General features: G+C 44.4%; 1 protein-coding gene across 2 annotated transcripts in view; it reads right to left on the bottom strand.

Moving 5' to 3' along the window:
- Window positions 1-16,359, bottom strand: part of TRMT11 (tRNA methyltransferase 11) — a 145,700-nt gene that overhangs the window by 45,095 nt on the left and 84,246 nt on the right. For both annotated transcript variants that reach the window (XM_077486939.1, XM_077486940.1), the window contains one exon: window positions 2,485-2,616. In XM_077486939.1, the coding sequence (XP_077343065.1) occupies window positions 2,485-2,616 (132 nt within the window). The remainder of the gene's footprint in view (window positions 1-2,484; window positions 2,617-16,359) is intronic.

The raw sequence follows: 16,359 nt of genomic DNA on the forward strand, positions 1-16,359 counted from the left end.
AATTCAAATTAGAATATAAATATCAACTGTTTTATAGTGCACTATAAATCTTTAATGAACATCAAAATGTGTATTATTTGTGCATTAATATTATGTAGGTGGAGTCAGAGTTGATTGATAGTAGCCTTCATTTTTTTCAGATGGCATCAGCATCCAAGGCTCTTTTTTACTTTAAAGGTATTAGCAATTACATTTTATATATTTAAAAGAAACGTTGTGGATTTTTCTTTTCTTTTTTAAGAATCATATTTACCTAGGTGGATGTAGCATCGGTCTGATGCTGCATTTGTCTCCCGCCGGCTCCAAGACTGAGAGTTGAGCAATCAAACAGCACTGATCACTTGGGTCTCAGTGCTCCATGAGTCCGGTCTGTCAGTCACTGCTGCCTGCTTTGCCATCCCCCTTCCCTTACTGGAGTGCTGTACTGTGAAGCGGCTGGCCCAGGCTCTCAGCAGCTCACTGAGAGGTTGAGCCAGGTGCCGGTCCAGGGTTCTGGGCAGATCCCGACCATATGGTTGTGATCTTTCCCCAACCGGGACTGGCTTGACAGAAAATTGACAGGGGTATAATCCTCCCTTGCTCTATCCAAAATGGAAAACAAAAAATGTGCCTATAGTCCTACTTTAAGGACTAGCATTCTTTATCAAACAAAGCTGTTTATACCAATAGCACACATCATAAACAGCACAGTTAACTTACAGCAGAACAGGAAAACCTCTACAGATTTGCTTCAGCATGGTTATAGCCTGCCAGAAGTTGCATCATATTTATGACATTTATACAGGCAAGCCAGTGATACTTTGTGTGTCGGGGTGTAACCTAAAACGTGAAGTGCAGGGAAATCTCCTCAGCTGGGACAAAGACTACAATTCTACACCTGATACAGCTTCAAACCCTTCTCCACACTTTCCAAATTTAAAAAAAACAATAGGTCAGAGGATTGTTTTAAAGCTGCTAATAAATTGTACAGTATGAGATCAAGTGGTTATACCTCACAAATAATTTTAGAAACATGATCAGAAGAGACATTAGCTTTCTCAGTGATACCACAAAGGAAATAGTCTATATCAGAGATATGCAATTAGTGGACCTCCAGCTGTTGCAGAACTACAACTCCCATGACGCATAGCAAGACTCTGACAGCCACAAGCATGACACCAAGAAGCAGAGGCATGATGGGACTTGTAGTCCTTGTATGACTTGCAACAGCTGGAGGTCCCCTAATTGCATATCCCTGGTCTAGAAGAATGTTTGTCTATTAGTTATACTTATAGCAGTTCTTAATGGTCCACTATATCTAAAACTGGCAAGCCAGTTTGTTTGGTTGGTGGTAAAATGAACCAAGTGCTAACTTCGTATACCTCAGGTCTTCTAGTTGTGAGGTACAATATCTCCCTCAGAATTCCTTTTTCTCTCTGAATTCCATTACAGAGCCAAATAATGGTGTCATGCCCGCCAAGATGGATTCTACATAACGTAAACAAACACTTGGAAAATCAGCCACGGGAGAAGGACACCTTTGTTATGGTCTTTTGGGGGAGGCACAAACTACTGTGAGGAAATTGTATTCCTGGTGTTACTGAGAGCTATGCAAGAAATGCATGGACGATTTAACCTCCCAGTATCCTTCTGAAATATACATTTGGGACTTGAAATGCAGCATTTACAACAGAGTTTACTCTGACATTTTTTAAACTATCACTGACAAATATATGGATAACTACTGTACTAAAACTGCACTGCAAAGCCTAACTATAACTGGGATGTCTACAGAAATACATACACGCGCTGACACATTTCTATTTCACTGCACAAGGGTTACTATCGGAAGAATGTAAAAAATTCAGACACAACAATGATGTTAATGTGAGATTAAACAAATAATCTTTGTAGTTTGATGTTATCTTTCAGACAGAGATGATTATCGCTTCTCGCTAAAACACAGCCTGTCTTTCGCTTATGGTGCGCGCAATAAGGTTTGCTTGGTGAAAATCATATTTAGAAGCTCAACCTAAAGGATAATAAAAAGAAGCAGGTGCATAGCTAATGATTTTCTGATGTGGGCAGACTCACCTAAAAGCAGCATTCTACTATCCACTGGTGCATAAGTCTACAGTAAGGAATTATCTTCTAATAATTCAGATATTTTGGACAAATTATAATGGCTGATTGACCTCAACTTAATTTTACTATGAATGCTTTTCTATATTTTATCTGTCAAATTTAACAAAAATCTAATATTGGCAAGAAAATGCACTGTTTACACTAGCACCCATCAATAGAATTGTATATCTGAACAATAAATACTAAAATATATTCCTCTATTCCTACCAATAAAACTATTTAGTTATACGTATTTTAAAGCCATCAGAACATGCATCATAGCACAGAAATGCTGCAATTGTATTAAAAAGCACACATCTACAATCAATATATAACTCAACATAGAGAATAACCTCAGTGTATGCAAGTTGAAGCACTTACTCTGGACGGTACACAGGTAACCAATAGACTAATCTTCCTCCTATAACAAGAAACTCAGCTGAAAAGTTCAACAGGTCCAAGAAGATATCACTTAGATGATAATTCAATTGAACAGGAACGTGACCTTCAGGGCTGAAAGACAGAATTTGATGTGCAGTATTTTAGTATACAATATTCACAAATACTATATTACAGCACATGTAAACAACTTACATCAAGTGTATTACTACTACAAACTATATATAAAACATATCTAATAAAATAAATAAAAAAAAAGGCACTTTAGTTGAGATTCCTACTACTGAATTCTCTTCTGAAGATGTTGGACACAGTCCATTGCATTGTAGCTGCTAAGCCCTATAACAGGGATATGCAATTAGTGGACCTCCAGCTGTTGCAAAACTACAAAACCCATCATGCTTCTGCCTCTGGGTGTCATGCTTGTGGCTGTCAGTCTTGCTATGCCTCATGGGACTTGTAGTTCTGCAACAGCTGGAGGTCTGCTAATTGCACATCCCTGCCATATAAAGACCTAGACAATTACATATTTGTATGCAATAACCATCATATCATATTACAGGTTGAACTATGTTCTAAAATACACAATACCTCATATGTAGATTCCATACATACATATACACACACACACACACACACACATTATATATATATATATATATATATATATATATATATATATATATATCTATATATATATATATATATATATATCTATATATATATATATATATATATATATATATATATATATATATACATACAGTGGTGTGAAAAAGTGTTTGCCCCCTTCATTTCCTGTTCCTTTGCATGTTTGTCACACTTAAGTGTTTCGGAACATCAAACCAATTTAAACAATAGTCAAGGACAACACAAGTAAACACAAAATGCAATTTGTAAATGAAGGTGTTTATTATTAAAGGTGAAAAAAAATCCAAACCATCATGGCCCTGTGTGAAAAAGTGTTTGCCCCCCTTGTTAAAACATACTATAACTGTGGTTGTCCACACCTGAGTTCAATTTCTCTAGCCACACCCAGGCCTGATTATTGCCACACCTGTTCACAATCAAGGCATCACTTAAATAGGAGCTGCTTGACACAGTAAGGTCCACCAGAAGATCCTTAAAAGCTACACATCATGCCGAGACCCAAAGAAATTCAGGAACAATTGAGAAAGAAAGTAATTGAGATCTATCAGTCTGGAAAGGGTTATAAAGCCATTTCCAAAGCTTTGGGAATCCAGCGAACCACAGTGAGAGCCATTATCCACAAATGGCGAAGACATGGAACAGTGGTGAACCTTCCCAGGAGTGTCCGGCCGCCCAAAATTACCCCAAGAGCACAGCGACGACTCATCCAAGAGGTCACAAAAGACCCCACAACAACGTCCAAGGAACTGCAGGCCTCACTTGCCTCAGTTAAGGTCAGCGTTCATGCCTCCACCATCAGGAAAAGACTGGGCAAAAATGGCCTGCATGGCAGAGTTCCAAGGAGAAAACCACTGCTGAGCAAAAAGAACATCAAAGCTCGTCTCAATTTCTCCACAACACATCTTGATGATCCCCAAGACTTTTGGGACAACATTCTGTGGACCGATGAGACAAAAGTGGAACTCTTTGGAAGGTGTGTGTCCAAGTATATCTGGCGTAGAAGGAACACTGCATTTCATAAAAAGAACATTATACCAACAGTAAAATATGGTGGTGGTAGTGTGATGGTCTGGGGCTGTTTTGCTGCTTCAGGACCTGGAAGACTTGCCGTGATAAAAGGAACTATGAATTCTGCTGTCTACCAAGAGATCCTGAAGGAGAATGTCCGACCATCTGTTTGTGTACTCAAGCTGAAACGAACTTGGGTTCTGCAGCAGGACAATGATCCTAAACACACCAGCAAGTCCACCACCGAATGGCTGAAGAAAAACAAAATGAAGACTTTGGAGTGGCCTAGCCAAAGTCCTGACCTGAATCCTATTGAGATGTTGTGGTATGACCTTAAAAAGGCCGTTCATGCTCGAAAACCCTCTAATGTAACTGAATTAAGACAATTCTGCAAAGATGAGTGGGCCAAAATTCCTCCAGGACGCTGTAAAAGCCTCATTGCACGTTATCGCAAGCGCTTGGTTGCAGTTGTTGCTGCTAAGGGTGGCCCAACCAGTTATTAGGTTTAGGGGGCAATCACTTTTTCACACAGGGCCATGATGGTTTGGATTTTTTTTCACCTTTAATAATAAACACCTTCATTTACAAATTGCATTTTGTGTTTACTTGTGTTGTCCTTGACTATTGTTTAAATTGGTTTGATGTTCCGAAACACTTAAGCGTGACAAACATGCAAAGGAACAGGAAATGAGGACGGGGGCAAGCACTTTTTCACACCACTGTATACTGTCAAAAGCATTGGGACACCTGCCTTTACACACACATGAACTTTAATAGCATCCCAGTCTTAGTCCATAGGGTTCAATATTGCGTTGGCCCACCCTTTACAGCTATAACAGCTTGTACTCTTCTGTAAAGCTTGTCCACAACATTTAGGAGTATGTTTATGAGAATGTTTGACCATTCATCCAGAAGTGCATTTGTGAGGTCAGGCACTGATGTGGATAAGAAGGCCTGGCTCGCAGTCTTCACTCTAATTCATCCCAAAGGTGTTCTATCAGGTTGGAGTCAGGACTTTGTGCAAGTCAGTCATGTTCCTCCACCCCAAAGTCACTAATCCATGTCTTTATGGACCTTGTTTGTGCACTGGTGCACAGTCTTGTTGGAACAGGAAGGGGCCATCCCCAAACTGTTCCCACAAAGTTGGGAGCATGAAATTGTCCAAAATGTCTTGGTATACCTAGTCTTAAGAGTTTCCTTTAATGGAACTAAGGGGGGTCTAGCCCAACTCCTGAAAAACAACCCCACACCATAATCACCCTCCACCAAATGATTTGGACCAGTGCACAAAGCAAGGTCCATAAAGACATGGATGAGCAAGTTTGGGGTGGAGGAACTTGACTGGCCTGCACAGAGTCCTGACCTCAACCTGATAGAACACTTTTGGGATGAATTAGAGTGGATATTGCGAGCCAGGCATTCTCGTCCAACAACATCAGTGCCATTATTGATAGAATAAATTGGGTCATGGATTCTTTGCCAAAATTGGCATTTCATCTTGTCATTATATTATGACCCACACTTGCAGGACAACAGATAAACCAACCCAGTGTTTTACAGTCTATATATAATGTTTAGGAATAAAAATGTCCTTATTGGGCAATCAAAAACGTGCCGTGCAATATACAAAAAAAAAGTAATATATACAGTGAGGGAAAAAAGTATTCGATCCCCTGCTGATTTTGTACATTTGCCCATTGACAAAGAAATGATCAGTCTATAAAAGTAATTCATTGATTTGCATTTTAATGAGTGATATAAGTATTTGTCTCCTTTCACAAAACATGACTTAGTACTTGGCAAAACCCTTATTGGCAATCACAGAGGTCAGATGTTTCTTGCAGTTGGCCACCAGGTTTGCACACATCTCAGGATGGATTTTGTCCCACTCATCTTTGTAGATTCTCTCCAAAGCATTAAGGTTTCAATGCTGACGTTTGGTAACTCGAACCTTCAGCTCCCTCCACATATTTTCTATGGGATTAAGGTCTGGAGACTGGCTAGGCCATGCAAGGACCTTAATGTAGGGCTTGACAAATTTGCTTTGAATCTAGGAGCCAGCTAAAAAAGTTAGGAGCCAGGTCGGTAACGGCGATCTGGACCCGTCCCTGGCCTGACATGGAGACGAGTGAGGGGAAGATAGCGCAGCCCCCCCACCTGTCTCCAAGTCATTGCCCATAGCTCTTATAGGGAATTTTTTTTCAAATGACAATTTTTTTTTAAATTGCATTTTAGTGTAAATATGAGATCTGAGGTCTCTCTGACCCCAGATCTCATATTTATGAGGACCTGTCATGCTTTTTTCTATTACAAGGGATTTTTACATTCCTTGCAATAGGAATAAAAGTGAATTATTTTTTTTTTTTTTTTAAAGAACAGTGAAAAAAATAAAAATAAAAGTTAAAGTAAGAAAATAAAAATAAATTTTAAACGCGCCCTGTCCCACCCGCATATGAAAGCGGTGTTCAAACCACACATGTGAGGCATCGCCGTGATCGGTAGAGTGAGAACAATAATTCTAGCCCTAGACCTCCTCTGTAACTCAAAACATGCAACCTGTAGAATTGTTTTAACGTCGCCTATGGAGATTTTAAAGGGTAAAAGTTTGTCGCCATTCCATGAGCGGGCGCAATTTTGAAGCGTGACATGTTGGGTATCAATTTACTCGGCGTAACATTATCTTTCACAATATAAAAAAAAAATTGGGCTAACTTTACTGTTGTCTTATTTTTTTATTAAATAAGTTATTTTTCCCCAAAAAAGTGCGCTTGTAAGTCCGCTGCGTAAATACGGTGTGACAGACAGTTTTGCAACGACCACCATTTTATTCTCTAGGGTGTTAGAATAAAAAATATATATAACGTTTAGGGGTTCTAAATAAAGGGAATGGGCAGGCAATAAAACCAGGCAGGGGAAGCTCCATTAGCATTGCTGGTTGTCATACCAACGACCACCACAAGAGGGCGCCAGATTCCAGAAGGAATCATAGGACCGCAGAAGGCCTCAAAGCCGCGGCCTCAATTACCGGCCATCGGCGGAACGGCCCGACGCGATCACGCCGGGGGGGGGGGGGGGGGGGGTCCATGGAGACAGGATACCCCCAGCTGTGCTGCCCCAGGTGCCAGGTCGCTAATTCTAGTCCCAAATGCGACCTGTCGCCCGGGTTTTGTCGAGCCCTGCCTTAATGTGCTTCTTCTTGAGCCACCCCTTTGTTGCCAATTGTGTTGGGTCATTTTTATGTTGGAAGACCCATCCACAACCCATTTTCAATGCCCTGGCTGAGGGAAGGAGGTGCACACCCAAGATTTGACAGTACATGGCCCAGCCCATTGTCCCTTTGATGCAGTGAAGTTGTCCTCTTAGCAGAAAAACACCCCCAAAGCATAATGTTTCCACCTCCATGTGTGACCGTGGGGGTGGTGTTCTTGGGGTCATAGGCAGCATTCCTCCTCCTACAAACATGGCCTGTTGATGCCAAAGAGCTTAATTTTGGTCTCATCTGACTACAACACTTTCACCCAGTTCTCATCTGAATCATTCAGACGTTCATTAGTAAACTTCAGACGGGTCTTTACATGTGCTTTCTTGAGCAGGGGGACCTTACGAGCACTGAACAATTTCAGTCCTTCACGGCGTAGTGTGGTACCAATTGTTTTCTTGGAGACTATGGTTCCAGCTGCCCTGAGATCACTGACAAGATTCTCCTGTGTAGTTCTGGGCTGATTCCTCACCGTTCTCATGATCATTGAAACTCCACAAGGAGAGACCTTGCATGGAGCCCCAGACCAAGGGAGATTGACAATTATTTTGAGTTTCTTACATAATCGCACCAACTGCTTGGCGATGGTCTTGTAGCCCATTCCAGCCTTGTGTAGGTATAAAATCTTGTTCCTGACATCCTTGGACAGCTCTTTGGTCTTAGCCATGGTGGAGAGACTGGAATATGATTGATTGCTTTTGTGGACAGGTATATTTTATACAGGTAACAAGCTGAGATTAGAAGCACTACCTTTAAGAGAGTACTCCTAATCTCAGCTTGTTACCTCTATAGAAGACACCTGGGAGCCAGAAATTGTGCTGATAGATAGGGGATCAAATACTTTTTTCACTCATTAAAATCAATTTATAAAACTTTTTTAAATTAGTTTTTCTGGATATTTGTGTTGTTATTCTGTCACTCACTATTAAAAAAAAAAAAAAAAAAAAAAAAACTACCATTAAAATTATAGACTGATTATTTCTTTGTCAGTGGGCAAACATACAAAATCAGCAGGGGATCAAATACTTTTTCTTTCACTGTAGTAAGATCATAGAAGATGGAAGAAGTATGTAATTCTAAAGTCAATTAAATTTAGATACTGTGCATAATGCTCAGAGAGAGGTCTAAACTGTTTCAGGCACGGCAATAAAGATTCATGAAAACCCTGTACTCCTACATGCTTATTTGAAATTGGATTTTTGTACTCACAATTAAATTATTTTACTATGAGTCCCATGAGGGACACGACTCTTTCACCTTCAGGTTACAGTATATTGAGGCACCAAGGGGGGTCGGGCAGTGGCAAACAAAAAACTGCAGTCATAGGAGGGGATAACTCTGATCATAAACTCAGAGGGGTGAGACCTGTCCCCCAAGAAAAGGATTTTGCAGTAGCTAACCCACTGCTTGAAAGATGGTATGTCCAAGTCATTTAGAAATGGTGCAACGGAAAGCCTGTGTATTTTTAGAGATGATGACAAAAAGGGAATTAGTCTTTGTAAAAAAATAAAAAATAGTAGTAGCTTAAAGTTAGACTCTCACAGACCTGAACCCCATCCAGATAATGGAGGAAAATTCCTGGTTAATGTGAAAGGCAGAAACTACTTTGTGCAAAAAGAAAATCCTTGCAGGACAAGGCCGCTAGTTCAGGCATTTGCCTCGCAGAGCCAATAGCTACAAGGAACACCATATTATAGGAGAGATTTTAGAGAGATACTGGGTTCAACAAGGTGGTTTCTGAAGAGCAGAGAGAACCAGATTATGATTCTACAGAGTAACATGAGAACGAACCAGCAGAGCTGCATAAGAGACTCCCTAAAATAATGTGTGGAGTTAAAATGGTATTAAACCCAAAACCAAAATGTATTATACTGCAGCTTACCAGTCAATAGATGCGGAGGCTTTATCAGTTTTATTTTATTTTTTTGGGCTTTTTCCCCCTCTGTTTTCACCTGGTGATCTGGCCAGTAACACAATGCATGTATTAGTGAGACACAACTCTGGATGAAGGCGTACAGGAGGCACATCAGGCAGCAACATTGTCAGTCTGGGGGGCGTGGCCTGACTGGGCATGTGAGCAGCAGTGTTTTACGGAGCTCCCGCTGGTGATCTTCTATTGATCCTCTCCCCGCAGATAATACCGCCGAAATCTGGGTGGATCTGCCGCACACTAACGCCCAGACCCTCAGGGACCACACTGCTGCTCGCAGAACGGACGGGATGACCCGCAAAAACCGGGGAGAAACCGCAGCTGCCGCCTCCGCACACAGCCAAGATGGCGCCTGGCAGTTACAGCCACACAGCACGCCGCGCGGCCAGGACAAGAAAGATTCACAGGGGGGTAAGTCAACTAAACCCCCACAGGCTAAAGACCAGCCTCGGGACATATTATATTACGCCCAGAAGCTTACAGGAACACAGGACATGTCCCCAGAAGCATCGCTGTGTTCAGCGTCCATTGCACAACAGGCCTCCTCACTCCATGCTGATGGAGATGATAATGGTGCCCCTATGGATTCTATTCCTGACCCTATGCCTGGTATACTTGAGGAGCAGCCAGATGATACACCCCAGCCCACACTAAGTGAGATTCTGCATGCAGTACAGAGATGCACAGCATCTGTGGATGACCTTAAGGAGAAATTTGGGGGGCTGAAAGAGACTGTCATTGCTGCGCCAGGATATACAAAAAATCAGGGAGAACCACGGCAGTGGAAGGGAGGGTGAGTGATATGGAAGATCAACTACCTCACCTGCACCGCGATGTGAGAATTGCAATGCAGCAAGCGCACTTAGCATTTGACAGAACAGACGACATTGAGAATCGTCTAAGACGCAACAATGTCCGGATAGTGGGGTTACCGGAGAAGGTGGAAGGTAGGGACCCCACTGAGTTTATGGAAAACTGGCTGCAGGAAGTTTTTGGCAAGGAAGCTTTTTCCCCTTTATATGCAGAGTCCCGCCGCGGCCCCTTCCACCGGGCGGCCCCCCAAGAGCGATGCTGGTCAGACTCCTGAACTACAGGGACCGGGAAGTTGTGTTGCGGTTGGCCAGAGAGAGGGGTTCGGTGCAATTTCAAGGCAGTAGAATATCCTTCTATCCGGACTTCTCTGCTGAAGTGCAACGCAGACGCTCTAAGTTTGCCGACGTTAAAAAGCGCCTACAGAGGCTGCAACTGAAATACGCTATGCTGTTCCCGGCGAAGCTTCGTATCACCGCCATGGATCAGAACCATTTCTTTGAAAATGCGCAAGATGCTGCCCGATGGCTTGACCACAATGAGAACGTCATCCGTCACAGAGCAGAGGATTGGTCCCATGCTGTCTTTCTCTGGAGGGCTCGGGAGGAGTCGGCACGTACCTACCCGAGATGTTTTGCACAGTTACCGAGGGGACATTACTTGATGGTTGTTATCAGCAAACTTATCTCCGTCCACGGAATGTGGTTTACATCTGCTCCCTACAACCACGGTGGATGTCAAGCTGCGATGGAGCCCATGTGTGCCCGGCTGCCAAGCTGGAGGCGCACTTGGGTCACCCCTCTGTTGTTAGGGGGCATGTTCATCCTGCCCGGTTGGCAGGAGCAAGACTACAAGTTGATCAGTACGTTTATTGTTGCTGCTTAGTCGGTACAACTCGGCAGCGGAATTCCAAGGTTTTTTACCGCTCAGCATTACATATCCAGTGCACAGGATACACTCTTTTTGCAGTTTTGGGCTACATCTTTTTTGCTACCATGGGCTTGCCGCTCTTTGTACCAGTCCCTCCTGTATGTTTGAGGGGTGCAAGTCTGGCTCCGGCGGGAGAGATGTCTGGAGGATCTGGAACCCCCAGTAGGTACAGTAGATTCTACACAACAGGTTTATGTCCGCTACACCCATAGTGATTTGGAATGTCCGGGGGGTAAATGATCCTCTGAAAAGGACCATGATCTGTGCAGGTTTACGAAAATTCCACCCGGCCATTGTAGGCCTTCAAGAGACGCATTTACAGGGGGACACAGTGAAATTTCTCCAATATGCCTGGGTTGGGAAGGCCTATCACTCCACTCACACCTTGTTTTCTCGTGGGGTGAGTGTTCTGATACATCGGGCACTGGCATACCAGGAACTGGATTCACTTGTTGATGTGTCTGGCAGATTTGTTTTTCTGTATTGTAAAATCTATGCTTTTACTTTAATTATTGCTTTTGTATACATACACCCCCCCCCCCCCCCCCCGTTTTCACGGGAGGTGCTTCAGCTGCTGATCTCATATCTGGCCAATAAACAGGAGGTCCCGGTTTTAATTTTGGGGGACTTTAACTGCTACCTACATCCCAAAATGGACAGACACCCCCCGACGGCGCCTCCTGGGGGCAACCGGGGTACTGCCCTTAGCAGATTACTGACGGAAGTGGGGTGGGCTGACATATGGCGGATCCGAAACCCAGACTGTAGACAGTTCTCATGTTTTTCCAAAACCCATGGATCCCTGTCCCGTATAGATCTCTGTGTGGGTACTCCCAACATGGTGGGGTTCACCTCGAGGGTGGAATACTTCCCTCGGGGAGTGTCGGATCATTCCCCCTTGGCTCTGTGGCTGACTACTCAACCCCCCAGCACGCTGCCCAGGGCCCCGTGGAAGCTGAATGCCATTTGGCTCAAGCTGTTCCCCTCGCCGGATAGGATTGCATCCCAAATCCAGGGTTTCTTCCAGACACACCGCCACCACCCCAATGACCTTTTGACGTGGGAAACTTTTAAGGCATTTATGCGGGGGGTGTTTGTCCATGAGATACACCTAGTAAAGCAGAACTCCACGGCAACGCTGGAGCAGGCGGGAGACTTGGTAAAAAGGTTGGAAATAGAGTATGTCACGGGGCCTACTGACTCGGCAAGGGAGGCATGAATGGCGGCACAGGATTCCCTGGATCGCCTGAGATCCTCCACTGCAGACCGTAAACGATTCTTTACAAAACTGGCGTTTTAGGAGGAGGGGGAAAAGACGGGGCGCCTACTCGCCAGAATTGCGAAAGCGCAACAGATGTCCCCGGCCATAGGGGCCATTCGAGCCAAAAACGGCAAGGTGGTCAATTCCCAGGAGATCATTATATCCGAGCTGGCTTACTTCTACCAGGATCTTTACAGGTTGAGGGAAACCTACTCGGATGACGATCTACAATCATACTTGGCCACAATAAATTTACCCAGGCTCTCGGAAGAGGCCGTGCGTCATCTCGATATCACCCTAGAGGAATTGATGGCGGCCGCCGGCTCTTTCCCCACCTGCAAAGCGCCTGGAACAGATGGTATTCCCATGGAGGTATATGTACAGTACGGGGAGGATATTCTGCCTGAACTGTTGAAGGTGTTTAATGTATGCTTGGAGGGTGGTGCCCTCCCCGAATCTATGTCAAAGGCTAATATTGTTTTACTGCTTAAATCGGGGAAGGATCCAGTGGATCCGGGGTCATATAGACCCATCTCTTTGCTACAAAGTGATGTAAACATCCTGGCCAAGGTCCTGGCACTCCGGGTAAACGGGATAGTGTCCACTATTATTCATCAAGATCAGGCTGGTTTTATGCCACATAAGTCCACAGCAACCAACTTTAGGAGATTATTTCTGAACATGCAGCTGCAGGCAGATAATGGGGAGAGTAGGGCCCTTCTGTCCCTTGACGCCAACAAGGCGTTTGACAGTATAGGCTGGAGGTACCTGTGGGCGGTCCTAGGTAAGTTTGGCTTCGGACATCGCTTTATTGCCTGGGTTAAACTACTGTACGCCTCCCCGAAGGCCAATATTAGGATGACGGACAAGATGTCTGCCGATTTTGCCTTGGCCAGGGGGACGCGGCAAGGGTGCCCGCTGTCCCCCTTGCTTTTCGCATTTGCGATAGAACCTCTTGCCGCCCTTATAAGAGACTGTGTAGGAATACAGGGATTTCAGTATGGGGCTGTTCACGAAAAGATCATGCTCTATGCGGATGATATGCTGCTTTTCCTGGACGACCCCAGCCAGTCCCTGCCGCAGGTGATGGCCATAATAGAAAAGTTTGGAAGGTTCTCCGGTTTGACCATTAACTGGTCTAAGTCGGCCATGTTGATATTAGATGGAGGAGAGGTGGCGGTTCCGGAGTCCTGCCCAGTGCCAGTATTGACTAGTTTTAAATACTTGGGGGTACAAATAACGTCCAAAGTAGGGGACTACTGCTCAGTGAACATATGCCCTCTGCTTTCGAGATTCCGGGACAGGATAAACACATGGAACACCCTTAGGATGTCCCTGGCCGGGAAGGCCAATCTTATAAAAATGATTTTAATGCCCCAATTGCTCTATTTCCTCCACAACTCACCGGTTGTAATACATTTAAAAATTTTCAGAGTAGTGAATACGCTTTTTCGGAAGTTGTTGTGGAACACGAAGCCCCCTAGGATCAAGTTGGAACAGCTGCAGCGCTCCAAGGACAGCGGAGGGTTGGCGGTACCCAACCCTTGGCTGTACTATGTTGCAGCCCAGTTGCAACATTTGGTGGGCTCCATGTCGCATGAACCGGTGGGCTCCTCAGCGAGGCTGCTGCTTCATGCGCCAGGGGCAGAGACCATCCCTATAGGACTGGAGGCCCAGATGTTTAAGGGCTCCAATAAACTAACCCCTACGCTGTCCATGATACAAAAAATATGGAACAAGAGTAGACAGTTGCAGGGGGTGCAGGGATTCACGGAATATAGTCCGATATGGGGTAATCATACGTATGTAGAGATCGCTAAAATACAGCCTGACCCTAGATGGAGTGCCCATAACGTAAAAATGCTGTCCCATATATTTCAGGATGGAAAGCTTCTCTCCTTTGCAGCCATGCAGTGTAAATTTAACCTTACGGAGGCTATGATCTTTCCCTACTTGCAGCTAAGACACGCGGTGTCCGCGCAGGGGGACTCGGGAGAATGGGTATTGTCGCCCACCCCGTTGTACCATGCGTTGCACTCTGCGGACTGCCGCTTTGGGAACAGGATGTAGGTACACTCACGGGTGAGCAGTGGGAGGAGGCCAAGCAGGCCATCACCTACTGTTCACTGAATGTGGTGCAAAAAGTCTCACAACTTTATATCACGCTGAGAGCGCACTACACACCGGTTAGGCTGTGTAGGATGGGTGGGACGGCTGACCCCCTGTGCGGTAGGTGCAGGCAACACGAGGGGGATCTTATCCACCTCCTGTGGTGCTGCCCGAAGCTCCACAGATATTGGAAGGAGGTAGTGGACACTGTCAATATGGTGTTTTCACACGCAGATACCTTTGGATCCCATATGTTGTATTCTAGGGGTACTGGAGGATGTGGTGTCTTTGGAACCAATCAGGGTGGTGGTCTCCAGGGCGCTATTCCAGGCTAGGAAACTTATTTTGCTGGGCTAGAAATATGCAGAACCCCCAGCAGTGGCGACCTGGATAACCCATATGGGCAGGACCCTTATCATGGAGAAATACATCTATCAGCACAGGGGATGCCCGGGAAGGTTTGAGCGCCTGTGGTCACATTGGCTGGATACACCTGGGCTAAGTCCAAACGAATTAATATTGTCCAGATTACTGTAAGATGTGTGGCAAAGGGCGGACAAGGGATGCTTAGTCCGGAAATGTTATACCTGCTGGGGAACTCTGTGCGATTATGGGGCAGAGGGAGGGCTGATGTATTGCCTGTCTGTACATTGACAATTGTGTATCAAGCGGATGTAACTGTGCACTGGAAATTGTTGTATACCTGTAACTTCAATAAACACCTTTTTGATTTAAAAAAAAAACATTGTCAGTCTGGAGGGAGGGCAGTGTTAAATGTTTTAGCAAATTAAGATACACTAAAAAATGGAAGACAAACTCCAGCTCACACTTTATAAGCAGTTACAGGAAACATTTTTTTTACCATTTGGGTTAAAGGTTTTGCATGAATAAATAAAAACTGATAATTTTAACACCCCTGCCAGTGATAAGTGGTTTGTCTAATCAATGTAAACTGATACATTCCGCTGGGAGCTTGAGCTTGTGAAAAACAACTGCTGACTGGATCACCAGATACCAATATAAGAAAGGAAGTCTAAAAACAGAAACGAATACAGCCATCACATCTAAGATTTGGTAAGCCTGCAATATAATAAATGTTTGCTTTTGGGTTTATTACTGCTTTAAGGAGGTTAAGGAGTGAGAGGCCAATGGTCTCCAAAACAAGAAAGGAATGGAAGAAACCTGACCTTTGATGCTGATAGCCAAATACTAGCCTAGACCCAGCTGTGGAAATGAGGATTTGTCCAATTGAGAAACTCCTAGAGGGGAAGCCCCGAGACTTACATCAAGTGAAAGCCCCAAGACTTATATCAAGTGAAATATGCATTTCATGTCCAATAATAGACCTTTCAAGAAGTAAACTTCTCGATTTTAACATTGTAGGAATCACTGATGGCCCTGTCTCTCAGAACCTGGGCTTCAACAGCCATGATGTTAAAGCCAGGGATTGTGAATCAAGATGTTAAATCGATCCGTGAGAGAGAAGATTCAGATGATCTAAAGCCCGCGGTCCACCAGAGGTCTAACCAGGTCAGAGTACCACAAACACCTGTGCCAAACCAGAGAAATTAAAATGTCTGGAATGTCCTCCACCTTGATCCTGCAAAGCAGACAAGAACATTTAGGAGAGGAAAGGCAGAGATAAGTGTGGCAATTCTATGGAGTTACCAAAGTTCCACAGCTTCTGCTATAGGATCCCTGCAGGCAAACCTGCAGTTTTGTTGAACCTGCGGGCCAGGAGGTCCTCATCTTATGTCCACGGCCTGGTACACAGGTCTGAAACACCTTCCAGTCCTGGTACCACCCTCCTGTTTCCAGGTGCTGCTGGCTGAGGAAATCTGCCTGTCAATTGTCTACATCTGGACAGTACATGTCCAACAAGGTTGGACGTTTAAGTTC

Source organism: Lithobates pipiens, unplaced genomic scaffold, assembly GCF_037356315.1.
Source record: "Lithobates pipiens isolate NorthernLeopardFrog02 unplaced genomic scaffold, aLitPip1_a1.2 Scaffold_18, whole genome shotgun sequence".
Lineage (NCBI taxonomy): Eukaryota > Metazoa > Chordata > Amphibia > Anura > Ranidae > Lithobates > Lithobates pipiens.